The following is a 26,953-nucleotide window of genomic DNA, read 5'->3' as shown; positions in this document are numbered from 1 at the left end:
TTTTTGAGATGGGGATCTATTTAAAAATGTATCATAAGCTGTGAAATAGAAAAGAGACAAAGTAGAAAGTGTCAAATATAATAGTTTCTTATGTCATCTAATAAACAATAATAACAACAAATTCTTACAGTTTCTTTGTATTTTGTGGAAACTTAAATCTCATACCTACTGTTGATGCACTTCAGTGGATGTGTGTGGGATATTTTCAGAAAGCAAAGAGTAAGTGTGCAAGTGAGAGAAAAAAAAATGGTTTCCTGTCTGTCCCCTGTGCAGTTATTCAAATGTTTTGTCCCTTAACCCTTTAAGTCTAAGCCACTTCTATAGGTATTATGTCAAAATGTAGTCATTTCTTGTACAGTATCTCTGTTGTCAGGAAAATATTATTCTAATATTGGCTATGGTGTTTGAGCCCTGCCCTTTTAGGCGCGAAGATGTCCGCTATAAAAGCAGGTGCACAAACGCCATTTTATGACTGAGGAACAAAGAGCGCATCACTCGCACCTCAGAAGAACTCTGAGTCTTGTAGTGTGGCCAGCGTTCGCAATGTCTCGTTCCCTTCGCTCAGGGAACCGAGGTTACATACGTGTTGTAAAACCTTGCAAATGTGTTTTGAGAAGACCATCCTTCTGCAAAACATATGTCTTGTAAAGACACACCATGACAGTGGCTTTTGAAAGACCGGGGCCAAACTCCAGACGTGAATTGTCAGTTGATAGTACATGTAAGTCACTGACCCGTTTTACTGAGACCAGAGCCAGCAGTAATGCGGTCTTAATGGAGAGCATGCGCAAATCAACAAATCATGCATCTAATCACTCTTGAAGAAATATGAGAATTTCATGTATGGGGCAGTTTACTGGGTCTTTGCCATGTGAAAGACACCAATCAGTGAACACATTCCATTTTAGCACATAGAGGTATCTCGTGGACGGCGCTCTGGCCTGTAAAATGGTGTTCATGACTGAATGCGTCAGTTCTGGCGTGTTTAGTGCGCTTCATTCAAGGGCCACACATGCAGGTTCCACAGCTTGGGCTAGGGATGCCAGACTGTGCCTTGTGCCTGTGAGAGGAGATCACTCCTCAGCGGTATTTCCCATGGCGAGCTGTATAACATCTCTATAATTTCCGGAAAACTTGGCTGATTGGGCCATTACGGCGCAACCAATAGAAACGTTGGGTGCTGCTTCTGTTTGGGCCACGGCTTGCGTGGCCTCATCGGTGGCTTGGCAGTGGCAGGTGGTGGCGCTGAGGCAGCGGGCATGGGGCTTTTGGCTGGGTGCTGGCTCGAAACAGAGCAGGAGCGAACCGGCTGTGAAACATTACTCTGTTTTGGCATAAAATGTCTCCCAGCCTGTGATTGTTGCTGTGTTGCAACGTAATGTTTGGCAAATTTATCCACAGAGCCACTGAAGAGGCCGGCTGGAGACACTGGAGCATCCAATAGAGTGGCTTTTTCCTTGTCACGCATGTCTGTGAGGGTCAGCCAGATGTGATGATCCAGAACTACCAGGTTGCCCATTGACTTGCTAATGGCCTGCGCAGTGTCTTTTGTGACATGCAGCGCTAAATCCATAGCAGTGCGGAGCTCTTTGAATGTCTCTGGATCGTAGCCTTGCTCGTCCATTCGCATGGAGTGCTGAACCAGCTTGGCCTGTCCAGAACGGACGTCAGTCGACAGAGCTTGGAAGGATGAATGGGACATGATTTCCATGCCCTGCTACTCGCTGGGCAGAGGTGTGCCGCTACTGCCTCCTCCACAGGGGATAGTTTGGCAAAACCGTTTTCTTCCCTGTGATCCACATTAGAGAGGATGTAATCGCTGCGTGGGCAAGCTGAATAGGGCACGCACCAGGATTTTGATAGTTCGTTATGAACTTCAGGGAAGAACGTGGCAGATCTACAAGACGCGGTCGCTTGACGGTGTCTGGACTGCAGGAACCATTCATCAGGGCAAGATTGTGTAGGTTCCTCTGGAGGAGATTACTTAATATCGAGCTCTTCAACTGCCCTTGAAAGGACACGAAGCATCTCCTTATCAGTGACATGTACATGCTTCTCGCCCTCGCTGGGGGGAGGGGCAGTAGTATCATCCACTGAACATTCGCCTGATGCAGCGATAGACATGACATCATCATCATCCCACCGGCGAATGAGACGAGGAGATCATCATGCACATAATGTATCGGCATAGACGTTTTGCATGGAGATTTAGAGGCTTGCGGGCCATGTGCCGGCATGAGGTCCTCCTCAAATTCATCCTCCTCAACCTCATGGCCCCGCCATGCCTCCTCATGTGACCCCTCGGGTATCACAGAAGAGGTGGTGGGAGGGTGTGGGAGGCTGAATCGCCCCTCAGAACGAGGGCAATTCGTGAGCGCAGCGTTTTGAGACTCATGCCCTCGCAGTGAGGGCAGTCTGATGGCGGGATGTGCCTCTCGCACAAGGAAAACTTATGGAACAACATCTTTAAAAAAGACTCGAACACATAAGTGACACTTTTAAATATATTAGGGGTGTAACAGTACATGTATTCGTCCCGAACCTTCACGGTACTGACGTCACGGTTCGGTGCGTGCAGTCAGACGAAGAATACATCTGAGTCAGTCACAGGCGATCCACTCCAATCCAGAAGGGGGTGGGCGTGGTAATGCAACGCTGATTGCTAACCACCACAACAGGAAAAAGAGCAGAAGAAGAAGAGACCATCTATGCACCAAACCAAAACAAGAATGGCTTCTCCTAATGCACAAGTTTTATTTTTCATTATTCTATTTATTTGTATTTTTATAACACAAGATATGCTTTTCAGTTTTGTAGCTGATTATGACCAAATACCTTTTGTTTTTTATCAACCCTACAAAAAAATATGGCCTATGCAAGAGTGCATTCTGTTTACTGCTTAGTGCTTAATACACTAAAGGAGGCTGTACTGTACCAATTACCTCAGGGGGGACTAAATCCTAGCATTTGGGATTTGTTGCTTTTTCCTGTTGTACCGAACTCGTATCGAGCCGTGACCCCAAAATCGAGGTACATACCGAACCGTGACTTCTGTGTACTGTTACACCCCTAAAATATAATATATATATATATATATATATATATATATATATATATATATATATATATATATATATTACACAACTCCTGCTGAAGCACTGCGGGGAATCAGGATGCAGAAGTGGCCCGTTCACCAGTGAAGCGCCAAGCGGTGAGGCGGAGTGATGTTCGCCGGAGCACTGCAGGGGAGCGGAGAGTCTTCTCGTTGCCGTGAAGATTCCGCCAGCTGACTCGTGTAGTCAATGGTGAAGCAGTAGAGGGCTTCTAGATGAGAGATGAATCGCTATCTTGAAGGAAGAAAATTCTGAGGAATGGTGTTTGTGCACCTGCTTTTATAGCTGACAGCTTTGCACCTAAAGGGCGGGGCTCAAACACCATAGCCAATATTAGAATTATTGTAGAGAGGTTTCAACTAGGTTGTGTGGAAGGACACTCCCCATATGCCCAATGTCCCCCAGTGTCAAGTGTACTGATTTGTAAGCAGTGGCGATTTTAGGGGGTGGCCTGTGGTGGCCTGGGCCACCCCTGAAATCTCATTGGCCACCCTGTGGCCACCCCAGAACTGATTGGTAGTTCATCATGTTCATCAACACAAGAACGAAGAACCAATAGAAACACCTGTCAATCAAAGATGACATCTCAGGTCATTTGTTGATTTAGAGCCACACTGACCCAGGGTCAGTTTTATATTTCTGACCATTATAGTAGTGGTGGGACTGAAGCTGTGTGAGCTGATCTTTGATCAGTGGGGGGAGGGGCAGGCCACGGGTGGCCAGGCAGGTGCCGCAGGTCGCGGGCAGCGGGCGCCAGGTCTGGAGTATAATGGTCGGTCAGAAGCACGAAGCTGACACGAGCTAGCGTCTACCTCCAACTTCCAATGAGTTGATGACGTCGATTTGTGGTCAAAAAGAAAGCTGTTATTTGAGAGGTATGTTCATCTAATCTATCGTTTAATTTATGCTGAATTTCCATGTGAATGTGAAAACATTTTTTCATTGTTACAGTAGCTAGGTTAGAGTAAGCTAGACCCTACACCACATTCAGCATGTTATCTTTATATTGACATGAAATATGAAATGCCATGTTTTCTGATTTAATGACGGAGGTGTGTAAAGCGTTTTACAGATGTATATGTTCAATAGCTAAAGTTACATATATGGCTAACCTGTGTGTGAAATGGAAGGGTTTGTGCTGTGACTGTACTTTAAATCTTTACATGAGTTATTTATGAGCTCTTTATGTGTGTTATTGGTCAGTCAGACCAATAAAATCTTCAAAGTTTTTATACCTTATTTGACATTTTAAATATGCAGAGGCAGGGCAAATTGCACTTGAATGCCCCAAATGATTTGACTAACTATTTTATTTGGTATTATTCAAAGTAATTGAAGCTATCAGAACATGTGGAAAATAAACCTGAGTAGACACTGTAAATAGAGTTTTGTTTTTTACTGTATTCAGAGCTCAATCTGCAATTTTGGGGTTTCCAGACAGACACCTATAAGCCCTCGTAGCCAATTTCACACACTGATTTGTACCCAATTTAACAATATTTCTGCTGGACAGTGCAGTTATAGCTAATAAATGAATGAATAATTGATTGAATGATTGATTGAATTGCGCCTCAATCAGTTATCACCTGTACTTGTATCTTTTTATGATTATACACAATACCTGATGTTATACGCAGATTAATTCTCTACAATGAGAATAGCTCTTAAAACTGTGTAACTGGCTTTTCCTAAACAATTATTGATTTAAAAATGGATGTTATGTTAAAATAACCAGAGATTCCCTGAAACTGTAATAGGTTGAAATAGAACAGGAATAGAAAACTGTCAAATGTCAAAACAACAGTCTGATATTGAATACAAACAATTCAGTGAATGCTAACATGAGTTTAAGAATTCATTTATTCTACATGTGTAGATGTTGAAGCAAAGCAATGCAATATTTACACATTTTGATCATGTGCCATTCATAAAGGTTCTCCCGGTATCACCACCCAACACTAGGTCTGTGCCCCATCTTGGCCACCCTAGTAAAAATGTCCTGGATACGCCACTGGTTGTAAGGGAACTTTTAACTTCTCCTCCATCTTGCCTGCACTCGAGTCGACTCCAGTATCTCACACTCACCCTGCCTGGAGACGGATGACATAAGCTCCTCTGTCTTCACTCTCATTGGTTGCTCATCATTTGCATAAAGTTGAAATTTTCTCAACTTGTCTTGTCGCTCCCCACTCCCCTCTGTTGCCAACGGTCGCGACAGCTCGTGTCGCCGGAAGTCGCTGTGCTCTCATTGAAAATGAATGGGATGGTGTCGCTGTCTCGCGCAGTGTCGCTGGCGGTGTGAACGGCTTTAAAAATATATATTTTAAAGCTGCGTGTTTTATTGTTGCAGGAAAGTGTGTAGACAATATATGTTTACATTTTTAAATAAACTGTGCATGCTCAAAGCCTAGTGTGACTGCCCCCTAACTAGGGTGACCAAATTTTTAAAGTCTCAAACCGGGACACTTGGTGGGGGGTGGGGGGCATTATAGTTTAAGAAAATAAAAAATAAGTGGGATAAAATTGCATTTAGTTTTTTGTTGTATTGCCCTCAAGAAGCTATTACATAACAGATACACACATATACTGTATACTCAAATATATTCCACAATATATATATATATATATATATATATATATAGACTTAAGTTGTCCATAATTAACAGGCTTTTTAAAATGATCAAACAATTTTAAGATTTAAGATACAAAATAAACAAAATCATTATGTTTCTGAATAACATTCTTATACTTTCTTGGTGTATTTCTCACCTATTGAATTGGCATTTGTACTTGCCCTCCACACAAAAAAAAAAATATATTTTTTTTTAAAGGTCATCTTTTAGCATGCACAGAACATTTGAAAAACAAATGTTGCTATTTTAATAAATTATATGAATGATTAGGTGTTCACATGGGAATTAAACCCACGTCAGTTGGCTAAGTAAGCACAGACTTTGCCGCTAGACCAACACAACTTTACAGGGCTGTATAGTGGGGTGAAAGGTGGTCACGAATTTAGGGGCCCACAGGTCCAGGGGGACCCCACAACAAATTGTAAACTGTATTTTTAATAGTAAAGAGGCCCAGAGCAGTATATAGTCAGGGAGCTCAGAATACCTTGCTATGGCCCTGCTTCTTTATAAAGGAATCAATGATAACTATGTTCTTAACTTTATAAAACTATTTTTATTGTAAATAAATAAAAACAACTGAGTGTATCATTAACACATTTCTGCCGAAGATACTCTAGCATTGCAAATAAAAGAATTCCACTTGCGATTTACTGCTCTCACAAGTGTAATCATCAGTTCCAGCTCAAATGAATGTCCCACATTAAAGGGATAGTGAAATCACCCTTTAATCCCTGGATGTGTGGAAATTCAGAAATATCAGACTGCTAGATGGCATGTTTGACCAATCAGAATCGAGTATTTTTATGTCAATTTATGTGAACAGGTCATTCATGATATTCAGAGCTGTTAACGATCACATGCAGACAGTAGCAATAGAAATTAAAGTAAATTCTTCTCAGTGCCGATAACTAAAATAAATGGAATGAGGTCTTGTGTTTATATGACTCACATCCTTTCTTAAACATCTTTCAGGGCTAATGTAGAGCCTAGGTTATAAGTTGCTCTGATTCTCGGGTTCTTTGCTCTTCTTATCTGATGTACCAGTGCAACTCACCGTCTGTGCCTCAACCACATCCTTCACAATACAGCATGATGTCTGTCTCAGTCAGATGTGCAGGAAAACTCTTTGTATGCTTTGAGTAATTGAAATTCAATAAAATGTCTAAAACAATATTACAAAATCTCAAAATATTGTGTTCGTTTTGGATTTTGAACACTTAGAGCAGCTTGATTACAACAATCCCACTTAAAGGAGACTGGCATTAAGATATTTTTCAATGTTCTTCCAAGCAGTAAAACAATGCATTGCAATAAGGACACACACATGTCTGTTTTGTAAACATTTGTACATGCGCCATCTTTACAAATAAAGGTCTTGATGTGAAAGATTTATGCATCTTCTTCATTTTAAGTGCCATCTAGTGTTAAATATGAGGTACTTGCTGACCATACACCGTGTCTGAAACTTAACATATAAGTGTAATGAAGAATATTATTGGAAAAGTACCATTATACTTTTCTTTATGCTAGAACAAATTTGCATGATCTATCTTCTATTAAGAAGGTTCTAAACAGTCTAAATACTATGTTAGTATTTGCAAGCATTTGTCCAATGTAATGGGTAATGACACTAGCATCCAATGCATATGTAGTGTCAATCAAATGAAGACAAACTAGACCTGTGAAGTCATTGCAAAAATGTTTGCATTTGATAGATATATTGTGCATGTTTATCACAAGCCTCTAAAAGAAAAATAGAAAGAGAGAACATAATCCTGCAGTCAAGCAGAGCCCCCCTGAGGAGGTATGGGGGAAGGGTGCTGGTGGTGGGTCACGCAGATTGTCTAAGCTCAGAGTTGCAAGCTGCCACATAGACAAAGCTGCTTTTTAATGGCGGTCACTTTGCATCCCAGCTTCAGACTCCTGTAACCGATTTCCTTCTTCACAATCAGTACCAGCACTGAGAACACAGACAGTTGGGAGTGGTAAAATTGCATAAAAATGCTTAAAATCAGTACTGACCTACCATGTTCTAATGTACATTCTTTGACACAGATAGGAAAATATTGATTCACAAAACACATAGCACTATTCAAATAATTTTACAGTTATATCCACTATGGGGAGGCAAAAATAAATAAACCTAATAATTGTGTGACAAAGGTTCAGAGTGACAGCATTTCTGCATTTGCATGAGTCCCCCTATTTGGTGCTCAGCCTCTGACCTTGTGGGGGAGTGAATACAGCTATGTGCTTGTTTTCACCCTTTTACTGATCCAACATCTCACACAATCCACTGTATAAGCTCCTTATCGGTAGCACTATTTTTGAGGAGAGAGGGAAAACATACATTATCTGCCTGGCTTTCAGGGAGACTGACAGCTGATCTTTATTGACTGTTGATTTAAATAGCATGTACAGAACAATTACATTTTACATCACATATACAAATACATATAAATGTGCTGTGGTCTTATAAAACACCAGCACATGTCACTGGTCATGGTCTGCTGTATGCTTTATCTAGATGCATGGGATAAGATTGCAGTTTGGTTCAGCATATAGTAAAATAAATTAATTAATTAATAATAAAAAATAAAAATAAATATATATATATATATATATATATATATGGTCATTTTATTATCTGCTTGCTTTTTTAAAAGTAATCCACTACAAATTACTGTATAATAATCAGATAACTTTACTGATTACTTAATGGAAAAAAAACATCACATTAATTATTAATTTACTTTTAAGTTACTTTCTAAAACATTGCTTATATAAAAAAAAAAAATTTTTCCGCTCAACGAATTAAAAAACATATCTACATTTCCTCCTAGTTCATTGCTGCACACAAGTCATACACTCAGCAACACACGTTTCTCCATTTAAGCAACTTGTTAGGGGCCCATCAGGTTTTAAAAAAAAAAAAAATTACACAAAATAAACTTTTAACTTACATTTCAAATGTAATGTGTTACACTACTTTTTACTTAAAGGTGCAATCAGTAAATTTTTACTCTTAAACTTAACTCCTGCAGACTTGAATTGTGAATTTGCAATATATGTAGGAAATCATGACCACTCACATTACAATGAAGACTCCAGTCATTTCAGTAACCATAAAAGCTGTTTTATTCTACATGGAGAGGGTCCGCACATGGGGGCTGCCATTTTAGATTCACATGACCAGCCAAATACTACTCGCTTAATCTCAGTAACCATCCTGTTATTTGACATGTTTACTCATTCATTAAAGTAATCATGGCTGACTGTAAATACTACATTTCTACAATGGCATCTGAAACTGAAAACTATTGATTTTAAATTATGCTTTATCCAATCCAATAAAATGTCATTGTACGTCCAAGTCCCAGGTGACACAAAGACAAAAGTTACTGAGTGCACATTTAAAAAAGCAGTTAGATTACAGTAACTAATTATTTTTTAATCAGATTACACCCAACACTGCTAACAATGTATCTCCATAGTATGCACTCCCATTCAGGCCGAACACGTTCTTGCGCTAAAAAGCTACAAATGGGACACAACGTAGGTTTCTCAAGACATGTTTTTAAAAGCTGACTTTCTTTTTAACTTGACATGGTATATAAAAAGGACCTGAAAAAACAGCGAGACGAGGGGCGATGGTCAAAGATGTCCGTCCAGTACTTATTTACATAGAAAACAGCAGAAACAGACGCTAAAATGAGTTCAATGTAAATGACATGTTACATGATCATAGCATATTTTGTATTTATTTTACTAGATCATGGGACATATTTTTTATTTTTAGGCAGTTTTATTTGACATAATTTAAAGATGTAACGTACTTGCTGAATACAGATTTATATTATCTTTAAATCACAGTCATAACAGCATAGTCCTACACCAAGACTTCTCGAATTAGCAGTCAAAGACAGCACTGAGCACTTTCCACGTGTTTTTATGGAAGTGACTTTCAACGCTAACATAAAATAAACTACAATTACCATAACAAGCCACAACTAAAAGGGCTTTCGCTTGACGTGAACTGGAGCGGCCACCCTTTGATGCCGATTGGGTGTTGTAGTTCTACTTAAAAGATTTATCGTTACATGGAATGACCACACGTTTCTAGAAAAACTTCAAGCCCCATAATGCCACGCTCTGTCATCGCAACTATGTCACGCCGTGGTAAATGTCTGTGTGTAGGCGAGTCACGTGTGGAGAGTCAGTTGATCTCGTTTCGTTTAAGCAGTGAATCTCTCCTGTTTATTCACTTGATTTGGGCCCCGTTTCATGTTGTTTTCAAAACAACATTTCGTGTAGATTTATCTATCTTCGCCGAAGAATGAGCGACAACGATGATATCGAGGTCGATAGCGATGTGAGTGTAGTTATTAATTTATTTTGCGCATGTTTGTTCGAATAGCTTAGGAACAGAGAATTACATCTCTTGTATTTTCGATACTTGAGCCTCAATACGAGGCTAGCCTGTTAGCTAGTTAGCCAGCCTAGCGTTTGTGATCAACATTTTCCAGCCAGTTAAATGAGAATATCCAGCCAGATGAGCAAATACACACGGGAGTGTACTTAATAGTTGTACATTGTATGCAATTTTATTTACTAAAACACTGCATTGTATCCATTTAACAGCAAGTGAACTATCACTCTTACAGCTGTAGCTACAATTGTACTTTTCTGTTCTGTTTTCTTACAGGAAGAATCACCGAGATATCACAATGTGGTGCGTAATAAACGGAGCAATTAATCCAGTTTAGTCTATAATGCCGAAAATATCTACTCTTTTTGAGATTAGCTACAATTTATTTCCGGGTAGGCACTGAACGCCCGTATTCAATTTGCATCGGTGGACGACAAAAACAAGAGAGAATCGAGTAAAACGGGGTATATATGGTGGTTTGATCAACATGAGCAGAGATGCACACACACAGCTTGTTTTTGGTCGAATCGGGGGGCTCATTGCTCGACAGCAGGTCACTTGCTTCAGAGAGGGAGAGACGTGAACCAGAGGAGCTTTACATCCCATCTACATTACGAGCGAGCGACGCGACAAACTACGACGCGACCGTTATAATCAGCGAGGATTTTGAATCTATTTTTACAATGTGAGCATTGTAGTTTGTCGCGTCGCGAGCGGTGTATGTGGGTCTTTTTGGATGTCAGTATTACTGCTGTAGCGATATTCCTTGAAATACACGGGTATATCCCCAGTGAGATATTGTTTTTATGTTAGAGTAGTCTGTTTACGAATAAATAAGCATTATTGAATGTAAAACCTAGACCTAACTTCCTCTTTAATACATCTTTTTATACCTTGGCTGTATTTATTCTCTCTCCCCCTTTATTTATTTATTTCTCTTCCCCGTCCGGTTTTTAATTAAACCTAGATGCGTGAACCAGTTGGAATCTGTTACACAAAAATATGAAATTGCTTTGTCAGGTTTCCAATTACTCGTACATTAATCTTAGGCAGTTTTAAGAATAATGCTTTTGTTTTAAGGGTGTCAAACAAGCCAGAGGCCTGAACAAGTGCATGACACTGCTGCTTAGCATGCTAGCTTTGAAAACACACACACCACTCATACATTTAAAGAAAAACTTTCACACAAATGTAGTGTAGCAGTGCAATGGTGGTTTAAAGACTAACTCATTTACTTTAAAGAACAATTCAAAATCCAAATAGAGCACAACAGTCTGGTTCCGGAAGTAAAAATCCCATTCATTTATCCCATAGACAAATTTTCTATGATAACTTATAAACCTTTAAAAACAGACCTACCATAAGCTACGAGGTTGTTCATCGGTGGTGAATGCTTCCGTTAAAGACATCCGTCTGCATTATTTCAACTTCATTGTTTAAAAATAATGTCTGATAGCAGAATTCATGGTAAACAACTACATTACCCATGGTACAGCAAAGAAAGATCCACCAATCAGAGAACCGCGGCCAACGAAACGTGCCTCGTAGCGACCGTGCGCTACCATGATGCTCTGCAAATTACATAACCGAGTCGGTCTCACTTCACCCTTAAACTACTTTATATTTGTACATATCGGAATATTTTGCTATAAACGTAAAAATATTGTTTCTATACTTACAATCAACAACATAAAATCAATGGTTTTATATATTACCATCGTTTTTAATTCAATGACATCATTCCCAATGCTTCATTGGATTGTAGTCCATGCCCCCATGAAAGACGGTAAGTACACAGTCTTGTACCTTTGTCTTTATGTCTGATTTTCAAATACTTTTTTTTTTTTTTTTTTTTACCTCAAAACAAAAGTTTGTGATGATGTTATTCTCAGAGCTGGTCGGTTTGGTTCATGGCTTACAACTCTTTTATGAAGGTTTTTCTAAAAAGTCTATGGAAGAAATTAATGGGGGAAATACTTCCGGAACTCAGACGGCTGAAAAAGAGGGTTGGCACTGTTGCGCTTTATTCATTCCAACCGATACCTTAACTAAATTGCTTGGTTAAAACTATCTGACCAAGTTAATAACTTTTCAGTTCTCACAACAGCTCTGCAGAGCATAAAGTTTAGTTATATAAGCCATGTTATTTGTGTTTTGGTTGTTTCAAAAACAAAAAAAAGCTTGGCCATCACCTTAGGTCACTTAAAGACCCTGTGAATTTGCTTAATGTGTGCAGTTTCATGTGTTGACATAGTTTTTGGTAATCATGGGGCTGTTCCAAAACTTAGTGAGCTGTCTTCTGCCTACATAGGTAGCTGTCTTCTATGGCAGCATCCTAGCTGAAATAGAGCTTCATAAGAGACCGATTTGGAACGCTTTACAAAGGCTAAAACTCCACGTGTCATTGAAATAGCGCTCCTCATGCGCAACGCACAGACCACTCAACTCGCATCTGATTTCAGTACACGTGACGCGAGAGGAACAACGTAAAACTCTAATGAACGTAAATACGCATAGCACACGTTTTGGGTAAAATAGTCAGTTTTCCGTCATATTAAACTATTTTTTATTGATACTTTTCAGTATTGAATGTATTAAGTATATTTATAATAAAAATTTATCTTGCTCTGTTCTCCACCTTGGATTTATTTTTCCACCGAGCTCATCACGGTGCATTCTGCGATCGCCTAACCGGGGAAAGACACATACAATGATACCTTAGAATTTGGCCAAAACGAGACGTCTTTAGAGGCAGGATAATTAAGATACCTGCCTTTTGGAATAGCCTTTGCGTCAAGAGTGCACCTGTGATGCCTTAATATGCTGCCTCTGCAGGAAGCACACTAGGTTTTGGAAAAGACTCTCTGATTGCCACAGCACTGTTTTCTGGTTCCGGTCCCCATAAGAAAGCAATGTAAAAACTACAGAAATGAGTGATCCAGATGGAGGGCACAACCATTTAAGTGTTAAGCCTTTTTTATATAATTGACGCAGCCCTTGTTAGCGCGCACAAATTGACGTCATTGCGGCTGTCGCCTTGCATTCGCGAGGCTCCGTAAATAAATTTATTTTACATTTAGAACTTGCCTGGGTAGCTCAGCGAGTAAAGACGCTGACTACCACCCCTGGAGTCGCGAGTTTGAATCAAGGGCGTGCTGAGTAACTCCATCCAGCTCTTCTAAGCAACCAAATTGGCCCGGTTGCTAGGGAGGGTAGAGTCACATGGGGTAACCTCCTCGTGGTCGCTATAATGTGGTCTGCTCTCGGTGGGGCGCGTGGTGAGTTGTGCGTGGATGCCGCGGGGAATAGCGTGAATTCTCCACACGTGCTATGTCTCTGCGGTAACGCGCTCAACAAGTCACGTGATAAGATGCGTTTATTGACTGTCTCAGACGCGGAGGCAACTGAGATTTGTCCACCACCACCCGGATTGAGGTGAGTCACTACGCCACCACGAGGACTTGGAGCACATTGGGAATTGGGCATTCCAAATTTTTTTTGCAATAAATATAAAACAGTATCTTAAATGTAAACAAATAAAAGTGCTTGAGTATATCCACAGACAGACAGTGTAAATAGACTACTAGTGGTAACACAATTTTGTTTTGTTCATATCTTGCATATGACCAGCGAACACAAACTATTTATTATCATACCTGGCTGAGTAAATGTGAAGTTCAGCAAAGCACTCCTTCAATGCTGTACCTTGCTTCATTAGCTAATGTTTTCTCTGCACTGCCGTCTGTTGTAGGGCTGCATGTGATAAATCATATTGTCAATTATTTCCTTTCATATTGTAATTGCGTTTATTAATTTCAATTAATAGAACTTACATTAAAATACTTTCTGTGGGGCAGCTGCTTGCCATATTCTTTATGTAGGCTATGCATCTAAACAATGTGAGAACTGTGTTCCCGAATTGCTTTTAATTGAATTTTAATTGCATGAGAAACAAACTGTTCACATTTTAATTGTGCACAGTATAATTTAGAAAGTGAGCTTTACTGATATGCCTTTTGACTATTTTAAACACATCCAATTTTCCTTTGCATTCATGCACACAACGGCCCCAAAAATATGTTGTAAATAGAACATTTTGCTGCAGTGGTAGTACACCTAAATGGAATGCTGTACAATTATATAATTGCAATAGCTAATATATAATTGTAATCTCTATAATTTTTTTTTTTTGATTTTGAAGCCCTAGTCTGTCATATGGAGAAAAGTGCGACTGCGGTGCGCGTCAAATATAAATGCCTTGGGCAGCCGAAAGCTGCGTGCGAAGGGCCTGTTGCGGTGCCAGGTGAAGGTATAAATGAGGCTTTAGCTGGAGTAAAATGAATTCAGCCTTAACTTGTGCTGTTGTTGGCTGTCTTAACAACTCATAGTTAATGATGTCAACATAACAAACCTTGGGCCATCACTTACAGTCATCAAACTCTGTAAACTCTCAATGTGTAGCAACGTGTTTTTTATTTGGCAATTTTTGCTCATTGAAAACGCTAAACATAGCATTATCTGCTAAAAACATATGCTAATGCGAGTGAAAATGCTGGAGACTGTAAAACGAAGCACTCTTCTGTTATGAAATGTGGAACACTTAAGGTGAATCGAAACTGGAAGTTAGGGCAGGATATATCAATTTATGCATCCCCTTTTTCTATGTTGCTAATAGGCTTTAGTTACGTCACAGCCATGATCCATAATTTGCTAGTTGCATGTGGTATTAGGGGAAGGGATGTTCTCATTCTAGAGAGCATTTGATTGGACAAAAACTGTATTGCAGGCTAAGTCACCAATATTTTTGGTCCGTTTTCCCAGAAGAGAGAAACTGTAAATTTTAAATGGGTGTACTCTTAAGTGAATTTAGTCAATAATTAGGAGTACACTAGCATATAAATGACCGCAACGCTTTACACACATGGACTGAAAGCCACAAAAGTCACATTTTGATATCATGGGATCTTTAAAGTCTCTTATTATGTGGGATGGGGTCACAGCCTATAATCTAACCAGAATTGTCTCATTGTATCTTTTAAAGGTTTTATGCTCTGTCATAGATCATACCTTTTTTGTACCCATTGCTGTGCAGCAAGTTTTAAAATCCTATGTTTAGACCTAACCTGTTTGCTCAGCACGCACCCTTGCTGCTCTCTGTTTCACTAGAAAATGGGCACGTAGACCTCTTGGTAACCAAAATTTAATTGAGTCTATTTGAATTGCACAGTTTGTTCATTACTGTTTCCTGACCTTCTAACCCATAAGCGTGTTGTAATATTTCACTGGTCAGCCATTGAAAGCTGAATCAGTGGGATTCAAAGTGAAACGTTTTAAATAGCACTCATCACAAATTAGGTTTCCTATGTTTTACTAGCTTTGAGTTCTCATTGGCTGTACTGGAGACACAAAGTCTGAAATGTCCCCAATGTCTTGTTTATCTCCCTATATGTGCATGGAGGAAATAGTTTTTTTTTTTTTTTTTTTTTTTTTTTAGCAGGATGTTGGGATCCTAAGACAACAGGGGTGCATGTTGTGGTCTAAATTGTTAAACTTTCCTCAGCAATAGTACTTTTAAAGGGATAAATCACCCAGAAATGAAAATTTTGTGTTTGTTTACTCACCCTCAAATTGTTCTAAATTTGTATGAATTTCCAAATGTCTTAATTTCCTGTGAATGGCCTTCATTCTCTTTAATTGTCATAATTTTCCATTAAATAAAAGTGAATGGTGACCAGGAAAAAAGCTGCTTGGTCATTCTGTTAAATATCTCCTCTTCTGTTCCCACTTGAAAGCAAATTATGTGGGTTTGGAAAGAAATAGTGGTAAAGAGTAAATGGAGACAGAATTATCATTTTTGGGTGAACTGTCCCTTTTATTAATAATTTTGCCTTCTTTTGATATAAGTAGCTCTTTATAATGTTTTTGCAGTGGTTGCTAGAGACATTGCTTGTGCCTATCACATGTGTGTACGCTTCATGCGGTAGAGCTGTGGCTACATTGTGGAAAATCCACATGCGCTATACTAACACGAGGAATAGCCCTGAATATGTTGCAGTTGGCTAGCTCTTACACCTCACATGCATGTAATACAATCCTGACGGTTGCAGTGTACAGCGTAACCTTTTAGACACCAGACAGTCAGTCTGAGTCTGCCAGTAATACAGTGGCCACACCTCACCGTTCCAGGTGGCACATAAATACTGGAATGTCTTTGTGTTGCCCAGTGGCAATTCAGTATTTGGATAACTGCTTTTGTTTTGTCTCTTTTTCCACGAAATGCAAAAGAAGCACTCGTTAATGAGTCACTGGATTTGAAACCGGTTTTACAGCTGTGCCTTTTAGTAATAACAGTCTTGGCCAAGCTCTCTGACATTGGACTCCAGTGGCCATGTTATTTTCTCAGCAAAACAGTCCCAGGATACTAAAACAAGGCCTAATGTTGGAGCTGAGTAGGCTTTTGAAAGGATACTGCAGTTGCAACTCCCCTCATTATGCTCAATAAAAACAAGCATTTTTATTCTCATCAGAAATTGTCTTAATTTAGAAGTAGTGAAAATTCAATTTAAAAAGTCCTGTACATCAGTTCAAGGATGTTCTGACAAATCTATCATTTTGAATTCTCAGAGTCAAGACTATTTGACCAGAATACAACCCATCCAAAAGAATAAGCCACAAGACAGCAAACATTATGCATCTTTTTAGCAGTTGCTGCTCTTTCAAGTCCTTAGTTAGCTCTCTCATCTTAACATTATTGTGTTAAATTAGTGTTAACTTTATAGTTAAAATAATAGTACAATCACTTTGATGATATTTAAATTGTTAATGGTAAATAACTACATACTTCAGTCATTATTACCCAGTGGGACCATCACAAATGAAGAGGCTGAAGCCCCTGTGATTTTTCTCTTTGTAGGCAGACAAACGGGCACACCACAATGCGCTGGAGCGCAAACGAAGGGACCACATCAAAGACAGCTTTCACAGCCTTCGGGATTCTGTTCCCGCCTTGCAAGGCGAAAAGGTTGGTTAATGTCACTGGAAAAAACACACAACACAAATAGGGATGCAAGATGTTTGTTTTATACTGTTAATGAAAGGTTTACTGTGTGTTATTGAAAGTCTTATGCTAGGGGCCTGGGTAGCTCAGCGAGTATTGACACTGACTACCACCCTTGGAGTCGTGAGTTCGAATCCAGGGTGTGCTGAGTGACTCTAGCCAAGTCTCCTAAGCAACCAAATTGGCCCGGATGCTCCTCGTGGTCTCGATTAGTGGTTCTCGCTCTCAATGGGGCACGTGGTAAATTGTGCGTGGATCGCGGAGAGTAGCATGAGCCTCCACATTCAGAGTCTCCGCGGTGTCATGCACAATGTGCCACATGATAAAATGTGCGGACTGACTGTCTCAGAAGCGGAGCCAACTGAGACTTGTCCTCTGCCACCCGGATCGAGGTAACCGCGCCACCACGAGGACCTACTAAGTAGTGGGAATTGGGCATTCCAAATTGGGAGAAAAGGGGATTAAAAAAAGCCTTATGCTGAAGCTACAGGTCAAATGTGATACTTTTAGAGGAATAGTTAACCCAGAAATGAATATTTTGTAATTGTTTACTCCGTAATGTTGCTCCAAACCAGTATAGGTAAAAAAAAAAAAGAAAAAAAAAAAGACTTCATAGGGTTTTTCCAAAATGTTAGTGAATAGTGACTGGCCTGTCAAGCTTAAAGGACAACAAAAGAACACTTTAAAACCACAGTAAAAGTATTTGATACAACTCACACTATATTTCCAAGACTTTTGAAGCGATACATCACTTTGTGCGATGAACAGAATAAATTTAAGTAATTATTCGCTCTCAAATAAAATCATATTAATAAAGCAAAGCACTAAAATAAAATATGGCAGCTACCTTGATAACATCAAACATCATTATTTCTAATCACGCTTCGTGACCAAATGCGTGAAATATTGACTATTGTGGTTTATGGTAATTTGGAAAATCAGCCCCCTGAAGACTTTTTAAGAATTGACCTTTTGGTGTTTCAAGTGAGTCAGTCATATGGGTTTGGAGCAGCATTAGGTTGAGTAAATAATAATGACAATTTCCACTGAAAATAACAAATTAATCTATTTAGGCATACTTACACATATTATTGTTTAAAGTACACATTGATGTTTATTGAATTTATGGGTAAGAGGTACGGCTGGGCGATATAGAATATTCACAATATAATCGCAATGATTTTGTTGATGATATAAAATTAAGCAATATCGTGAACATAGCGATGATTTTAATGTGCTTTTTATTTAGCCATTAAGTTTCATAAAGGGTGCATCAGTAGACTACTTTCATGATCTTTCAGGACTGTACAATTAATCAAAATAACATCAAAATGGCGATATGATCATATGTGTTTATTAAACTTCAAAAGGCTGCGATTAAAGATAGATACACATGGTCTGTGTGCATACTGCATGTTCAAGCATTTCCAACATTAGTAACCGCTACAAGTTATTATAAAAATCTATATAACTATTATTATAAAATTATAAAACAGAAAAGGAGATAACAGCATTTCACCAGATGCAGAACATTAGCTGTGTTTCCACTATTGGGCCAAATGAGGGCGTGCTAGTGCGTGTCCGGGCCAGTTGCACTTCCACCGTCACTTCCGGGGCTTCATCGTGCCTCCTTGGGGCCAATGGCATTTGGCCCAAGGGTAATCTTTGGGCCAGCTGGGGATTGAGGCGAGTTCAATGTCAAAGGCGGAGTTTCACCAAACTTCCCAGGTTGTGTATCCAACGCACAATGGTACAGGTTCAGGAAAAAAAAATCCGGGCACAGTACAAATCCGTTAAAACGTCCAATGGACAAAGTGGTGCCCAAAGAAATTACTTTCCATGGTTCTGTGAACTTTCATAGATGGTGTGCTGAGACATCGTCCTGCTGTTAGTGGAGAGACCACTCGGTACACCATGGTAGTTACAGTCGGTCAGTTGTCAATGCTGACTTATCTTGCTGTTTACATTTGATATAAATTCGATATTCTATATAACTAGATAACATTATACCTCAGCTTGAGCTTCCTTCTTGCTTGTAAAATGTGCGGGGTGTGTGACGTTGGCACTGGAGCAGCGTATTAAGGGCGGGTTTTTGGGCAACACTGCAGAGTTATTGGCGCTATGGTGGGAACGCAGATCGATTTTGGTCTTGCGGCTCGAGGTCCGAGGCAATTGGCCCCAGTTGGCCCGTTGATAACCCTGGCTCACACTGGCCTGAAAGTGGCTATTGTAAACTACACACTGCACTTTCAGTGTTAAAATAAAAACTCCTGGTGAAGGTGAAGTAAATGGGACATAAATATATTAAGTTTATATAAACAGTTAAAAATCCTCAAAATAATAATGATAATTCAGTATTATAATAATAAACTTGACTGGGTCCTACAGTAATAAATTAGTATTATTCAGTATTCAACTGGGTTCCTAAAAGTCGTTTTTGTACGCCTTGTTCATTTACATGTATTTTGTTTTTCCAGTAAAAATATATCAAGGTAAATAATGCTTTTTATGATACTATGTATCCTTGTATATACAATACAGTGCTGTGAAAAAGTATTTGCCTGATTTCTTCAGTTTTTGTGTACATCTCATACTAAATTGTTTCAAAAATTCAAACAAAATCTTACGTAAAACAAGGAAATTTGAGTAAATACAAAATACAGTTTTTAAATGATAATGTTATTTATTGAAGCAAAAAAGTTATCCAATACCAACTGGGCCTGTGTGAAAGTTACTAAATCCCCAAATCTATGAAACTGCATTCATAATGGGGTTCAGCTGGACTAGATACACCCAGGCCTGATTACTGCCAGCCCTGATTACTTCCAAACATCTCATCCAGGAAGTCACAAAAAAGCCAAGGCAACATCCAAGGAACTGCAGGCCTCTCTCGCATCAATAAAGGTCACTGTTCATGGCTTCTCTATCAGAAAGACGCTGGCTAAAAATACCATCCATGGAAGAGTGTCGAGGCGAAAACCACTGCTAACCCAAAGAGCATTAAGGCTTGTCTGAATTTTGCCAAAACACACCTTGATGATCCTCAAACCTTTTGGGAGAATGTTCTGTGGACTGATGAGTTGAAAGTGGAACTGTTTGGAAGACAGGGGTCCCGTTACATCTAGCGTAAATCAAACACAGAATTCCACAAAAAGAACATCATACAAAGAACAACAGTCAAGCATGTTGGAGGTAGTGTGATGGTGTGGGGATGCTTTGCTGCTTCAGGACCAGGGTGACTTGCAATAATTGAGGGAAACATGAATTCTGCTCTCTACCAGAAAATTTTAAAGGAGAACATCCGGTTGGGACTTATTTGCTAAAAAATGAGGCAAATATTTAGTTTTTTTGGGGGACTCTCGGGGAGGGGACGTGGAGAGTGTAGTTTAGTTTAATCATGTATGTTTATTATTTTTTTTTTTGTGTGTATATATATATTTTTTTTTTTTGTATTTGTTTTTTTTTGGGATTGTGTGTGTGTTATGTGGGACCACAGGGGTGTTCGTTAGGGGTCAGGGTGGGATTGTATTAGTAGGGTTTAAATGTAAAATGTTGATTCTTTATATATGTCTTGAGTTTTTTCCACTGTCATATGCATATGAATCAATAAAAATGTTAATTACAAAAAAGGAGAACGTCCGGTCATTAGTCCGTGAGTTGAAGCTCAAGCGCAACTAGATCTGGATTATGCAGCAAGAAAATGATCCAATGCATAGGAGTAAGTCCACCTCTGAATGGCTCAAAAGAAGCAAAATTAAAGTTTTGGAGTGGCCTAGTCAATGGAATTGAACTCAGATGAGATGCTGTGGCAGGACCTTATTAAAAAGGCAGTTCATGCTCGAAAACCCTCCAGTGTGGCTGAACTAAAGCTGTTCTGCAAAGAAGAGTGGGCCAAAAATTCCACCACAGCGTTGCGAGACTGATCTCCAGTTATCGGAAGCATTTGGTTGCAGTTGTTGCTGCTAAAGTTTTCTTCACATGGGTGATATAGGTGTTGGATAACTTTTTTGCTTCAGTAAAAAAAAATGTTTTTGAAAACTATATTTTGTGTTTACTCAGGTTGCCTTTATGTTGTATCTCGTTTGAAGATCTAAAACAATTTAGTATGAAAAATTCACAAAAATAGAAGAAATCAGGATACTTTTTATACTTTTCACAGCACCGTATAAATATTAAAGAGCATATCGATAAAAATTATTAGATCTCAGTCTCCCTTGTGTTTATTTAGTGAAAAACTGTTGGGAAACATTACTTATTATTTTTTTAATTATTTTTATTCAGTGCCTTTAAAATACTGACTGTACTTGATTACAAGCTGTTTGGATAAAATGAGGGTTCCTCTGATTTAAAAAATATAACTTTAGCCATTTTGGAGCAAATACATTATTATCGTGATCGAATATCTTCAATAGGCTGAACAATATAGAGAGAGAATTTGTGCAGTCATTTTGCCCAGCCTTAGTAAGAGGTAAGTAATTCTCAATCTAGTTATTCATATTGAGAATTTATTGTGATTTATTATATTTAAGTAATTGACAAAGTATGACAATTTATATATTTTACTTTTTTGGTTAGAAGAAATATGCCATTTAAAGGCATAAAATGCCCCAGAAAATCAAAACCAGAGGGCAAATATTGCCCCTTAATGGAAAACGTAATTTTTGACCCTGCCATGATGTTTGAAGTGTCAAGGTAAGAATGGAAATTGTCAATAAATCTGTAGAAAGCAGAGTACATATTACATGGTCCAGACTGATTGATGTAAGCCAAATACAAGTGTGGAGCCTGTCATGTCATATAAAAAGAGGGTTCAAGAATTTTGTAGAAATAATTTTCAGATTTTCTGAGTAGGTTCCCTCTGGTGCCCTATTCCAGAATTAATTTAGATTAGCTCTGTATGCAGAAGTGCAGGGTTTCTGTAATAGTAGTTATTAGTATAAATATATGTCCCTCAATCCACATGTTATAGCCATGTTTAAGAAAAAAGTAACAAAGCACAACCCCAAAGTGGTCAATCTCAGAGTATTTTTATAGTCTTTTCAGTGTTTTTGTGTGAATCATATCATATGTGTGCAATGTAAGAACAGCATTTCCTTGCATCAAATTCTAGTTTTTCATTTGTTGCTGACAGCAGTCTATCAAACAGGCATCCCGAGCTCAGATTCTAGACAAAGCCACAGAGTACATCCAGTACATGCGACGGAAAAACCACACACACCAGCAAGACATCGACGACCTGAAGAGGCAGAACGCTCTGCTGGAGCAACAAGGTAGGTGATTTCCAGTCCTTCGAGGATCGAATGTTTTCGTCTTTGGTTTTGTTTGGACATTTATCATTTGCTTATATTGATTTGTGTCTAAGCAATAGGTTTCTGTGCTGAAAACATGACTTTTTAAGGCATGGATATACTTCTGGAAAAGTACTACTTCATTCTTCGTTCAGGGGTAAAAAGAAGTTAGAAACAGCCGAGCAATGGTATACTGTTTGCAAACATTCAGACACACGCTACACCGCTGTGGGAGGTGTTTAGAAGTACTTTTAAATACGAGACTAAATGTAAAACCTTAACTAATGTGACATTAAAATGTGTTATCAATAGCCTAGTTTCCATCCACTTTTAGCGCTATTTTGTTGTCAACAAAGTGAAAATGCGTAAAAAATGTTTTGCGAAATTTGCCGTCTTCTGCCTGTTTCCGTTCAATTGGCCTTTTATCGATAAAAATGGTGTGCATGATGACGTCATGCCTAAAAAAACACTTTGTCGCATAAGTTTTGGTTTAGCGCAAAAGAAATCTGCCCTGAAGGCTTTTCCATTCAGAAATGTGTGTTTATCGCTAATTCGCTTCCCAGATGTCCCTAATTTTTTTTTCCCCTAAAGTTTGTTAAAATGGGGAGAGTATTGAGACAGTTTAATTTCATTTTAATTTCACAAATAAATGCAATCAGAAGAGGAGGAATTGCAATCAAAAGGGAGCAGTTGCCCTTCTGATAGCACTGTAATATTGGTCCCGATGTTGCACCTATCGCAGGTTGCCACCGGTTCCGACCCGAATGCAAATGGCCTTGTTCAAGCTGTCAACCTGCACCAAGTAGTGGGGAAACTTTCTATCTTGGTATAAGGACCATCCATCGATATGTATATACTGTGTGCACAGCTATTAAAGAAAAACTGATGCTGTGTAATTTCAGGGTTTACATATGATACATTCCTGATATTCATTAGGTTATATTTAAACAATCATCTAATCTAAAGCATCACAACTGCTTTATACCCGTATATTTGTCCAGCAACTTTTAATGACCAACTAAACTTGATTGTCATCTCAAATTATTTTTAGTGTCATAATACAATTTACATTTTCTGAAGAAGCTCAGCAAATGCGATCCGAGGTAAAGAGGGTTAGATTTAAAATATTTAAAAGTTTTAAAATGTTCAAAAGCTCGTTTTCTGAAAGTGAACTCCGCATTGGACAAATAGTTCTGAAGTGTAGAAAATGTAATTCAGCTGACTTTATTAGTCTGCAGAACAGGGTAAGGCTAATTTAAGTTTGTGTAAAGAAAAGGCATATATAGGTCTAAAAGTATAATTTTTTTCATTTGGTAATTTTCTTTTTTTTAATTTAATGCGTTTTTCGTTTGGCAATTTATTTAATTTAATATAGGGATTTTTGCCAGCATTTTTTCAAAAGTATAAACAATAATTTAATATAATTGGGCTATATGTTTGTGTTCCAAAAAAGCACACTGAAGCTTTTCTTCTAGTATTGTGTATTTATTTTTCATTTAAAACATCTTTGTGCACAGAGATGTTTTTTGTATTGTGGGCTAATTCCGTGACTGCCGTCTATTATTTTGATTGGTGTGAAAAAGCAACTTTAATAAATAAACGGATGGCTACCGCGATTTAAATTAATCACAAACAGTGGCCATTCTCCGTGCACTTGTCAAATGTGCATGTCTTGAAACGAGATATTTGTATTGGCACTCCTGGAAGTGTCATGTTTGCAGTGATCGGATCAGATCAGTCCATAATTGTGTACAATAAATTGGCTTTCAAGGATCCTATACCTTGTCATCATGGCAACGATTGGGGTATATGCTGTCATGTGATACTACATTTTTGTGTTAATGCCAATTTTCTCGACAAAAAGTGTTTCCAAACCAGTTTTTCGTGACATTTGAGGTATCGACATAGTTTATGCGCTAGAGTTAAACGGAAAAATATTATGTCAAAACTTGTGAAATTTTAGCGATAAATTGCGTTTCCATCAGCTTAATTTTGATGCGCTAAAACTTTTTTCGCAAAAAATCCTTGGATGGAAATGTAGTTAATGACTTTATGCCACATTCCACGAGTAGAATTCACATGAGGTCAGTAAAAGAAGCTGTTTTAACCACTTGATGATGATTTAAAGTAATATATATATATGCCGTAGAAAATCTGCAATTTGTCTTGTTTACATTCTAAAATCGCATGACATGGCCTTCGAAAATGTCTCTATGCGAACGATCTTACAGATGTAGGGAAATTTGCACCAGTTTGCTAATAACTGCACCCTGGTGTATTCGTGTTGACTGATCTTTACCGACTGAACAACATAAAGAGTAGGTGGAGCTTCAGGTCACACCTTGCGATGATGTGGACCAATGGCAGTAAGAAGGTGTTTATCAGCCGGTTAGTAGTTTTCCTAAAAGTTCACCCAGACGAGCTGTTACGAACCACCAAAAACGAATGCAAAAACACCTTCTTTTTGGCTAGATTTTGTTCTAAATGACATCATACCTGTTCTTCAATTTCGTAGGAAGTATATCGGGACTTTTAGCTGTTGTAGTTCCACTCTGCCCCATACAGCATATGATAAAGTACCAAGTAGTGTGTGGTAATGCATGCTTGAAAGCAGGGTAAAATAAAAATGAACAGTTTGCCACACCTGCCAGTGGCGAGTAAATTAAGATTTTCAGTAACTGTTTTTTCATTACTTTTAGTAAAAAATATTTTATAATTATTCAGATCATATTTACAAATCTGTTTAAACCATGTATTATGTTGCAGTTCCTTAAAGTTACTGGCCAGCTGATAACATGTATTTTATTTACTCGCCAAAGCCCATTTTTAGTCATTTTATGGTGGGAGAGTTTTTTGTATTGGGGTTTTAGGCCGAAAGTGGAGAATATTTCTTTTTCTCTTTTTAACTTCCAGTACGGGCACTGGAGAAAGTCAAGGGGACCACACAACTTCAGGCCAACTACTCTTCTTCAGACAGCAGCCTGTACACCAACCCCAAGGGCAGCGCTGTATCAGCTTTCGACGGTGGTTCTGACTCAAGCTCAGAGTCTGAGCCGGAGGAACAGCGTTCCCGAAAGAAGCACCGCGGGGAGGACAGCTAGTCTTCGACCTGCTCCACAAAGTTCTCCTTTGAGGGGAGGGAGAGTCATAGCAATGGCATGTTTAGTGCTTTTTATTTTTTAACTGTACCTCAAAATCCCCGAACCCCTTAATCGATCTCATCCAGTGAATGTCAACCAGAGAACCCTCGATTCCACATCTACAGAAACCTCACCAGAGCAAAGGACACCCATTAGGGGAAGAAGATTCGTGATCGAAAACATGGCTTGTTTTTTCTCTCCCTCCCTCTCCAACTGTTCGTCCATCTTGTGTCCTGGCACACGCAACAACAAACGATGATTTAAACCCAAAATGAGGCAGCTTTGCAACTTAAGGACTTGATGCTTTTTTTGTACCCTTGTCTGCAATCCCTACAGGAGGAATCCAAAGGGGTGAAAAAGGCGTACAGCTCCAAGCACTGCTAAAATATACTTTTTATATATTATATATATATATATATATATATATATATATATATATATATATATATATATAATCTTAAAACCTGCTTAGAACTTACCCTTAGCTGAATTGTTCGAGTGGTTTGCCTTTCTAAATATTTGTAACTTTTCCATAAAGAAATGTTAAATTACTTTAAAGCATCAATCAGTGTACCCCTGTTAGATGAGTGACAAGTTTTGACATGTTATTAGTCAAATCCCTTATTTAAAAAGAAAATGAAACATGCTTTATGGGAAGACTGCTGAGCTTGTATTGTATTTGTTGTTTTAGCCTGATGTAGTAAAGTTTACAGGTTGAATTATTTTTTTTTAATGGGGTGAAAAAGTGATAAACGCATTTCCCAAAAATGTATTTCACTCCATATTGGGAATATAAAAGTTCCAAATGTGGTTTTCCCCACAGAGCTAGTCGATATTGAAAGAGTAGATTCATGTTGTGACTTAAGGTAAATGTTCTAAATGTTCATTGGAAATTTGACCGCAGCAAGCCACAAAGAGTTGCATTTTGATTGTCTAGGGGCTGTGAGTGTGTATATCTTTAACCATTATTTTCCACTTAGGACATTAGGTCTTTGTCAGATTCCATTCCATGGAAATTACAGGTATGTTGTACATACTGCCAACTGTTGTCTTGCAAGTTAAGGCCTACCTTTACAGTGAGAATATAAATAAAACTATTTTATCCTTTACATATGCTGTGTGATTCCTTTTATGCTGACTTTGCACCAATATTTTTATTAAGTCTCAGTCATTGGAATAGTATTTAATGTTGGACTAAAATGAAAAGGCACTTTGCTTTAATACTGATGTCATAACCGTGTATTAAGTTTAAAACATGATGATTTGACCATGATTATTGAATACAGCTTAAAA

At 38.5% G+C, this 26,953-nt stretch overlaps 1 protein-coding gene across 6 annotated transcripts; it reads left to right on the top strand.

Moving 5' to 3' along the window:
* Positions 1 to 9,950: 9,950 nt before the first annotated feature.
* LOC127410021 (protein max-like) lies at positions 9,951 to 26,769 on the top strand. Of its 6 annotated transcripts, none has more exons than XM_051645006.1 (5): positions 9,955 to 10,118; positions 10,452 to 10,478; positions 17,089 to 17,196; positions 22,379 to 22,502; positions 25,434 to 26,769. In XM_051645006.1, the coding sequence occupies exons 1-5, from the start codon at positions 10,083 to 10,085 to the stop codon at positions 25,619 to 25,621; spliced, it is 483 nt and encodes a 160-aa protein (XP_051500966.1). In that variant the 5' UTR covers positions 9,955 to 10,082; the 3' UTR covers positions 25,622 to 26,769. The 6 variants fall into 6 exon arrangements, with proteins under 6 accessions (XP_051500969.1, XP_051500968.1, XP_051500967.1 ...); XM_051645005.1 differs by having other exon boundaries at positions 22,367 to 22,502; XM_051645004.1 differs by having other exon boundaries at positions 9,956 to 10,118; positions 22,364 to 22,502.
* Positions 26,770 to 26,953: the final 184 nt, after the last annotated feature.

Source organism: Myxocyprinus asiaticus, chromosome 19 (genome assembly GCF_019703515.2).
Source record: "Myxocyprinus asiaticus isolate MX2 ecotype Aquarium Trade chromosome 19, UBuf_Myxa_2, whole genome shotgun sequence".
Taxonomy (NCBI): domain Eukaryota; kingdom Metazoa; phylum Chordata; class Actinopteri; order Cypriniformes; family Catostomidae; genus Myxocyprinus; species Myxocyprinus asiaticus.
This window is presented reverse-complemented; position numbering and strand designations above follow the sequence as displayed.

Coding starts and splice junctions, on each gene's coding strand:
- LOC127410021 (XM_051645004.1), top strand. CDS start 10,083: ATGAGCGACAACGATGATATCGAGGTCGATAGCGAT. Junction 10,119..10,451: donor ATATCGAGGTCGATAGCGAT/GTGAGTGTAGTT, acceptor GTTTTCTTACAG/GAAGAATCACCGAGATATCA. Junction 10,479..17,088: donor CACCGAGATATCACAATGTG/GTGCGTAATAAA, acceptor TTCTCTTTGTAG/GCAGACAAACGGGCACACCA.